General features: G+C 51.4%; 1 protein-coding gene across 2 annotated transcripts in view; it reads left to right on the forward strand.

The window, feature by feature from the left end:
* The window catches only part of LOC106749517 (protein couch potato-like), a 107,140-nt gene extending 98,327 nt beyond the window's left edge, over positions 1–8,813 (forward strand). The window contains exons 8-9 of one of the 2 annotated variants that reach the window (XM_014629043.1): positions 946–1,150; positions 7,049–8,813. In XM_014629043.1, the coding sequence (XP_014484529.1) occupies positions 946–1,150; positions 7,049–7,081 (238 nt within the window). In that variant the 3' untranslated portion in view covers positions 7,082–8,813. The remainder of the gene's footprint in view (positions 1–945; positions 1,151–7,048) is intronic. The other variant, XM_014629044.1, reaches the window with a different exon arrangement.
* Positions 8,814–9,218: the final 405 nt, after the last annotated feature.

Genomic DNA, 9,218 nt, shown 5'->3' on the forward strand with positions numbered 1-9,218 from the left:
GGGGGGGGGGGGGTTGCGCACGGAGGGAGGCGTCGATGTCGCGGACGATCGACCGGATCTCGCGGAAACTCGCGGGACGCCACGTCGTAACTTCGACGTCGGCAAGCACCGTCTTGACGGATTCGGTCTTTCGGTGCCGAGCGAGCGGCATAATGAGATAAATTTGACAAACGGCTCGGCGGCTTGAGTTTACCCGACGAGCATCTCCGAAGTGTAGGAACCGAAATGTGGGTCATTAATTCAGCCGGTCGGTTGAATGCAACCCCTTCGTTTCCGAATTGATCGCGGACTCGGACGGGCCTGATTTCATTTCAAATTCCACCAATGAGAACTCACCATGCGCAGAGTCGAGTTTTGTATTATCTTCTTCCGCAGTTCCTCGCGAGTTCCTCGAACGATCTTCGTTTGGAAAAGTGACGGATTTTCGCGACGGTTACTCGCGCAAAGCGTACGCTTTCCATTTCTCTGGGACTTAAGTGACCGAACGGTATCTCCGAAATTTTGCAAGGCGAGATGATCAATTCCAGGTGGCGAAGTAATTAATTCCGCAAAAGACGATCACTTAACTCTCGACGCGCATGCGCGCTCGGCCCTCCGCCGCTGTAAACGCCAAATTTCCGAAAACGATCCCGTATGGAACGCGCGCGTACACCCACGCACACCCGTATGTGTGCCCGTGGAAGAAAATAATTACCGCAGCCGTTAACGATCCGAATTCTATCTTGGTTTCGCGTCGCGTCCCCTTGCGCGTGATCACCCCGTGTCGGCACTTCCTCGGCGTGATACCACCAACACACCATCAATGGCAAACCAAGCAGTAACCAAGAGCCCAGCCAAACCCCCCTCTTAACCCCTGCCCCGACTACCCCCGCCCCCCTTTTACCAAAGTACCGTCTTTACGACTAACTAGAGCACGTATTGTACGCTTCTCTTATTTGTGCACAGTTTTCCTGGTTTCTCCCGGCTTCGTATGCACACGAAGGGAGGGTCGCCAGTGGCCTTTGTCGAATACCAAGACGTTCGCTACGCGGCCCAGGCGATGGCCACTCTCCAAGGATCCTTTCTCCTCTCCTCCGACCGGGGAGCGATACGAATCGAATATGCAAAGTCAAAAATGGCCGAGGTGGGCTTTACAAATCTCTGGATCGAAGTAGGTTCCACTTTATGCTACGATAGACCGCTACGAAGGATGCGGGGGCGGCTCTAGGTGCGAGGGGGAGATGCAGGCCGAGAGGTCCTCGCAAGCTCCGCGCGGTCCTCCTCGGGCCGCTCGCATTCCTCGGGAAATTCAGTTCGCGGCCTCGACGGATGGCTCCGACGAGAGAGAATTACCGAGAAAGACCGAGGAGACGCTCTTCGCGCGCGCGCGAAGAGGGGATCCGGCCTAGACGAATGTGTTTATTGCGGTCAAGCGAGGAGCTTGCGTCCTTGAAGCCTTCCGAACACCCAGGGCTCTCGCTTATGCGTAAGCCCTCGGCACGAGTGTGTTTACTGTGATCTAGCATGAGACCCTTTGCGCACACACACACACACACACACACACACACACACACACACACACACACACACACACACGCGCGTACACTCACACACATACACACACACGTAAATTCGAGGCTCTGGGTGCTCATCGCTCGACGGTAGAGCCGCCTCTGCGAAGATGATGCGATCGAGGGCGAAAACGCAGGGCTCTCTGTGCTTTCGTCGACACTCCACGCTCGATTGTTCCTCTCTCTCTCTATCTCTCTATCTATCTCTATCTCTCTCTCTCTCTGTCTCTCTTTCTCTCTCTCATTGGCAGCGCGGGCTTCGTTGTTGACGTTAGCAATGCTCCGTCGGAAATACGATTACCTTGCATTCCGCCGAATGAAAAACAGATGGACGCGCGTGAGAACGTGAACAATGAGTTTCTAATGACATTTCCCCGAGAGGAAGATTCATTCGGCGAGTTATCGGAGGAACTGTTGCGCCGACTTGGCGACGTAAAGGGTTTCGCGAAATACAAGTTGAAATCTGTGGATTAAGATTCACGCGTAACTGTTGATCCACGGTATATCTACTCGTGTTTCTCTCATAACAACACGTTGCCTCGTCTTACAAAGAGTCCACGCACCGCTTGACGGCATCGACGTTCCGCCGGAGCATAGCCGCCGCGTTTTCGTCCGGTGATCGAAACGTGTGATTCCGGCGAGTTTCACAGATCTCGACGCCACAGACGCGGAAAGCCGAGCCTCCCCCCTTCCGCTTATATCCGGCGAGATGAGGAAGAGAAAGATAGATCGTTGATTGACACGCGCGCGCGCGCGCGCGTCGAGGCATCGAGTTCAGCCGCGCCCGCGGCGCCGAGAATCGTCCTCGCCGGAGTTACGCGCCAATTCGGATCCTCATTCATCGTCGGCGTCAGCCGAGACGCGCCCGGGCCCAGCGGATCCTGGATCCAATTAATTCGCTCATTATTCCGCACCTAATCCGCGCGCGCGGTTTCGCCCTCGAGAGAGCGCACAGCGCGCGCACGCCTCGAGGCGACAGACGAGCCGTCGCTTTGAAGGCCAATTAAAGCCGGCCGAAGGACCGACGACGACGACGGCTGTCCCGTCGGGGACCACGCCGAGGATTCGGCCACGGTGCCGATCGCCAATTATCCGTCGTTATCAATCGTCACCAACCGGCCACGCGAAAAGCCGGCGCGACACGAGTCCGCCCAACTTTCTTTCGCTCTTTCGTTCTTTCTGACTTTGTTTTTCCGTCTCTCTCCCTCCCCCTCCCCACCAGCTCCCCCTTTTTTCTCTCTGTCGCTCGATTGACACCTGTATTCGCGTGTTGTTCTGCTTTCGGAATATTCGATGTTCGATCTGCGACGAGTTATTATTCCTCTTTTTTGCGATCTTCTCTCTTTCTCTGTCTCTCTCTCTCTCTCTCTCTTTCTCTCTCTCTCTCTGTCTCTCTCTCTCCCCTGAGTTTCCACACGACCCCGCGGAGGGGGAAAGACTGAAATCGGTGTAATTTCGCGACGAGCTCGGGGTTTGATGTTCAACGAGACACGCGAAAACGAGCTCCGCGATTTGTGGGCCGCAACGAGCGCCGCAGTGAGCGCGCAAGACCGCGTTTGATCATATTTGCAATCCCAAGGAATGAACGCGGCCAAATTACACCGTGCCAGGTCCCGCCTCTTTCCCAGCGTGTAACCTCCCGCATTCCTTCTCGATCGACCCTACCTGATTGACTAGACCCGTTCAAGTTCCGCTGCTCGTTCTACGTAAATCCCACCTCTTCCACGTACGTAAGATCCGTTTGTTTCAACCTTGTATGTTGATTTCTGCTGTATCTCTTTCTGTTTTGACGACTCTATCATAGAGATGCATCGATGCACTATGCACCATCCTCTGTAGCAGAGTATACTAATTGGCTGTAATAACGCTTGGGACAAAATCGGATGTGGAAAGTGTGTATTATAAATCGATCTCGCCGTAAATTATCCTTTAGCGGCGTCCGGCTCGTAATTCATAATTCGCGTTTGTCGCAATTGTTTTACGACTCAAGCTTGCGCACACGTGCACCTCTCTCGAAATTTGATCGAAATCTAATCGCTTCTCGCTCCTACGTCCATTAGATTCCTCTTTGCGTATTTGCAAGAAAAAAAAAATGAAAGAGAAATATTCCGTTTCGGATTCAAGTATAAGGAGTTGAGATTACTTGTCGTCTCACAAAATTGATTTCCGTCCTTGATTCAATTCCGATCGTTTGAAACAAAACGTATCGCGCGATCCGGAGGATCGTGGTGAAAAGTCGCGCCAGGCGGAAAAGAGAAGAGAACAGGTCAGACAAAACGATGACTCCGAGGTTCCGCTTTTAATCCGAGGCCGTATTTCCGCCGATGAAGGAATACTTGTCGGACATTTAAGGGATCGATCCCACTTACGTAATTTAAGGGCCGAACTAAGTTCAACCTGCAGGTTATCCGACCGCTAAAAGGATTGAACTAATTAATTAGCTAAGTAATTAAGCTGCATTAAACGAAGTCGGCGGAGTCGTTCATTTGGCCGAGATATGCTGGTGGTATTTCAGCGAGGCTCATGACAGCGATAAGCATATTACTCGTGCGTGACAGTCGAAGCCACAATGTATACACGTCGAAAGAGAGAAGTTTCGCATCACTTTCCAGCCGAACGAGCTCGCGCTCGCGTGAGAAGCCGAGCGGAGTTCGGGAGTCGAAACGCGCGAGAATGCGCGAGTTTTCTGATTCCCGCGAATTCGGAGAAAAAGAAAAAAAAACGAGCAAAATAAGACCGAGGAAATATCATATCGCATATGGTCAATTATATTTACACTCTCGGTAAATATGTGCCAAGGAGTATCGGAGTAACCATTTCACTTGGATCAAATAAACGTTACTCGAACGGTAGCGCTTTTCTCAACGGGTGTAACGATTTGCAAATCTTTCGTTGAACAAATGCAACGTGAATGTTACGTCGTTTCGAGAGGCCGAGGAGGTTAGAAGTCTCTCGCGGATCCGGCGAGCCGCTCGAGGAGACGTTGGAAAGTCGAATTACCCAGCCGAAAGTGTGTCATCAGCGAGGGAAAAATATCGAGCGCGATGAAGAAGCGCGCTGCGGGTCGCGCTCGACCTTCCGCTTTGAAATCGGCGGATCGATAGCCGCTCCGCTCGGCCGCGATTGTTCCGCGGCTTGTTTATTCATACGTGATACGCTGAAAAGTTACTATTGGTCACGCCACAAACGGAGCCGTGCGCGCGGCTGGATCGACCTCCCCCTTTTCGAATTAAACGATCGATACGCGGCCCGCTCTCGGGGCTGGGCGCGGGACACGTCATCGTTAATTCACCTCGTTTTATGGAGGATGTCTGGCACCGCATCGTCCACCTGCTGGGACGTCCGATGAATTAAAACTCTTGCTCTTTTTCGCCCCGATCGTAATTCTATGAATATTCCCTCCCCCCCCCTTTCTCTCTTTCTTTTCTTTATTTCCTCGCGTACACACACAGACACACATCGGGAAATCTTTCGCATTTACGTTTTCGTCGAGTAAACGAAAACTTTTTATCTCGCGCGTGTGTGTGTGTATATGTGGATGAACGGGTTTGTTGGAAAGTAGGAAGAACCCGGGGGAGCCGAGTCGTCGGAACCATCGCGAGTTGTGTTTAATCTTCCAATTCCGGGATTAATGGACTCTTGGATTTTTGCATTTGCGAATGTGGGCGTTCGCATACATATATTCAATTTGCGAGAGTCCCCCTTACGGGATCCGCGGGATTCGCGTCGAATTTTAATATCCGAATCTTTTTCCCATGTAAATCGCGAAGCATTTGAATCTTCGCGACCCGTCGTCGCGCGGCGTCTCTCTCTCTCTCTCTTTTTCTTTATTTTTCCCAAGACTCGACGCGCGCGTCGCGGTGACGGTCGTCCCGACGGGGGAATACATATTAAAATATTCTTTTGATTACGCCGAGAGATGTATTGTTTCCGATATACGTCGATACACGTCGAACGTCTCCGACGGTGTGCCGATTTCTCTGGTATCTTTTCGAGACCTCCGCGTCGCCCTTTCTCTCTCTCTTATTCGCACGTCGCGCCCGCGCTCGATGTCGCTCCCGTCGCCCTGAGAATCTCCACCCCGCTATATAAATTGCGTTTTATTCATAAAATCTCTGTTTGTTCCCGCGGGACTTCTCTCCCCGAGACGGAACGAAATTCAATCTATCCGTCCATATTCCCTGTACCCCTCTCACGCCCCCCCGCCCCTCCCCCTCGTGCCCTTCCGTGCGTGTACACCACCACTTCTCCTTCTTCGTCGTCGTCGACCGAGAGCTCGGGACAGAACTCGCGAAAGAGTGCTGTTCAGCGCAGTCACGTCCTAATGAGGTACGCAAATTACTCAATGGCAAGCCGTCGCCTCGACAGCTCCACGCGGACGCTCTTTATCCGGTAACGAGACAAATGTAGGTTGTCCTTTCATTCTCGCTCTCTCGGCCACCGCCGAGTTCTTTCTTCACATGGCCGTGTGCGCGCGAGCCCGTGTGAACGATCGAGTAACGCGGGATTGAGAAATCCGTTGCGAAGCCCTCGGCTTCTCGGCTATTCCCCACGTTCGGGTCCTTGAACCTGAAAACGACCCTGGACCTTGGACTTCTCGGGACCTTCGAGCCTCCGCACGGGAAAAGAAATCGGTATCAATTCAAGACTCGCGTATAAGCAAGAATGCACAAACTTGTGTGAAGAGAAAATTCGTTTTCGCGAAGAAACGTTGTATAATTCCGATAAAAATATTCTCGCGTGCTGTTCGAGAATAATTTTCACGAATTGAGAGGAAAACAATATCGATCGCAGGGATTGATATAATTCTTAGTTTGAAAATATCGTTCTTTCTGCCCGACGTTTTTTCCTCTCTATTCACGAAAATGATTTTTGAACGAGAATGTATGTAATATTTTTAGCGGAACACAGAATTTCTTCGTGTAAGCGAGTTTTATCTTCACGCAAAATTATGTAATATATCCTTTCTATACGAGTCTTGAATTGACATTCATGTTTTTCCCGTTCACCGTGCTCCTCATTTTCGAGCGCGTACGAATAACTATTGCATCTGTTTGTGATCAGACGAAGATGATGCGAAACTTCTCTCTCGCGTATGTGTGTATCGTTAAGAATGATATAACTGGGGGAATTCCAATCCACTTTATGGGTTGACACTATGCCTGACGTCACAGCATCGTTGAACCAGACCGTTGAGGAGATAAAAAGACGTCTTATCTCGACACCTCTTTCGCGAAGCGGATTAAAATTCCCTCAGCTACCGTGAAGAATGCCTGTCGTCAAAGCGCTGAGAGCCTCGGTGAGCCAAGCAAAGAATAATTCAGCTTCTAATTCTAATCCCTGAGAGCGTATCAATGGCGAACACTCGGCGCGACCTCGCGGGGATCGTCGTCTCGCTGCGACCGGGGCGATTGCTCGCGCGTGTCGGGCGCGAGCGAACGACGAGATCTCTCCGTCGCACCACGAATCGTCCTAATCGATCGCATCCGCTTTTTCAGGGATCAAAGAGACAAGAAAACGGCCAACCTTAAGATCGACATCAACGGCATGTAAAGAGGCGGAGAGAGAGAGAGGAGATCGGCCGGCCCGAGGAGACGGCGGGACGCGCGCGCTCTCGTCAGACAGGACATCCACCGGAAGGAGAAAAAAGAGAAAAACGGCGGAAGCGAGGGAAGGAGCCGCGCAGGAAGCCGGACTCGTAGTCGCAGTCGAGCGCTCATCGGCTTACCGAGAGAGAGAGAGAGAGAGAGAGAGAGAGAGAAGATCGGGTTGGCGATACGTGGGAAGCGGGAGCACGTAGTAGACACATACACACACGAACACACACGAAAAGTCGAAATGAGAAAGAGATAGAGAGATACAGAGTCGATGGTAGAGAGAAGAGCAGGGAGAGTCGAAGTTCGTCCTTTCGCCGGAGGGAAAGGGACGGAGGACAAGCAGCAGCAGCAGCGCTAGACAAATTCTGTAAATTCTACGACGTTGCGTCGAGCGGAAGCGTAGTTGGTTCGCGACTCTAGCGGGGGGCCCAATGTAATCACGTAATATTCCTAGGTATATATATTTTTTAACGAACTTAACTTATCTCGATTCGCGTACCTCTACCTGTATCTATTTATTTTCACCGAGTTCTTGACCGCAATCGACGACGACGAAGCGAGAGAGAACGGGGGGCAACAGGATGCATGGGACGGAGCAGGGTGTAGGTCCAAGGGGGGAGAAAGAGGAGGATGGGGAAGAGCGGAAGCAAGCGAAGCGGATTTCGTTTCTTGTATACATATGTAAAGAAGGAAGGCACTCTTCGAGTCACACGCGCACGTTGTATCGACACTTGTTCACACTCACACACGTACACAGAGAAAGAGAAAGAAAGAGAGAGAGAGAGAGAGAGAGAGATACATACACACGACACGCATACAATGACACGCGACATTCGCGGAGATTCTTTCGGGTTTTCACTGAGCGCCGCGTTGCCACCCCGGAATGCATTCGCGATGCACCATGAAAATTGTACGCTCCGCGGCAGCTCATTGTTTCAGGGACGGGCATTTCCGGAGGAATCCATTTCGGCGGCGCCGACGAGAGATGAGTTTTTCGAATTACTCTCTCTCTCTCTCTCTCTCTTTCTCTCTCTCTCGTAGGCGCGATCGAGAAAACGATTCCTCTCGCCCGAGTCTCTCTCGCGAAAATTTATATACACACCGCGCGCAAACGCGCAGTTCGCAGCAGACGCGCGTTCGAGCTCGCTCTGACTGACGCGCTCGATGCGCGATTGATTGACATTGCGCGATGCAGACCTCGGTAGCGGCTTCGAAATTGCGTATTCCACACACGCGCGCACACACACACACACACAGACACATACACATACACATGCGAGAGAAACAAGCGAGTTACGAAGGCGAGTACATCAAGCTTAATACCAAAGGTGCCCTAAGAAGCGTGTATTTATGTTTTATCATCGGCGCGTCGCGCGAGAACGAGCACGCGTACATTTAACTATGGTATCTTGTTAAGGAGAGTCTAGAGTCCTAGGCGAGAATGAGGACGAGATGAGAGTGAGAGAAATGAGAAAAGGGAGCGAGAGTAAGGGTGAACGAGCAAAAGTGTAGCGAGAATGAAAGCGTGAGTGCAACAAAAGGAGTGTATGCGTATGAGAGAAAGAGATAGAGCGTGTGTGTGTTTTGTGTCTGCGCGCGCATGAGTGTGTGCATGGCGACAGGGAGAAACGGAGGAGCGACCAGAATGATCGTTAAGTAATATAACCTTATACATATACATATATATATATATATATATATATATANGAACGCGAACATATCATAAAATATAAGCCTGTAGAGGAGAAATTAAAGAAAAGCGGCGAGAGAACTCGAGCGACCGTTCCGCTTTACCGCGCGGCATAATCGTGCGGGAGAGGGCGAACGGACGACGGCAAAAGGAGGTGAGTGATGATGAGGGAGAAGAAGACGGTGTGTGCCCCGCGTGTTAGAAACGGCGGCCAACTCGGCACGTAATTTGCCCAAGTGCCTTCCCGTTGGTCGAGTCACAATCTGTAATCGCTGTAGCGCGTTACTTAGGTCTCGTCCCGATTTTTCGAACTCCCAGAGAGAAAGAGAGAGAGAGAGAGAGAAAACGAGAGAAACCGGCGCGTCTCTACATGCAACTGTA

This window comes from Dinoponera quadriceps, unplaced genomic scaffold (genome assembly GCF_001313825.1).
Source record: "Dinoponera quadriceps isolate SergipeBrazil2010 unplaced genomic scaffold, ASM131382v1 scaffold3162, whole genome shotgun sequence".
NCBI classification, from domain to species: Eukaryota; Metazoa; Arthropoda; class Insecta; order Hymenoptera; family Formicidae; genus Dinoponera; species Dinoponera quadriceps.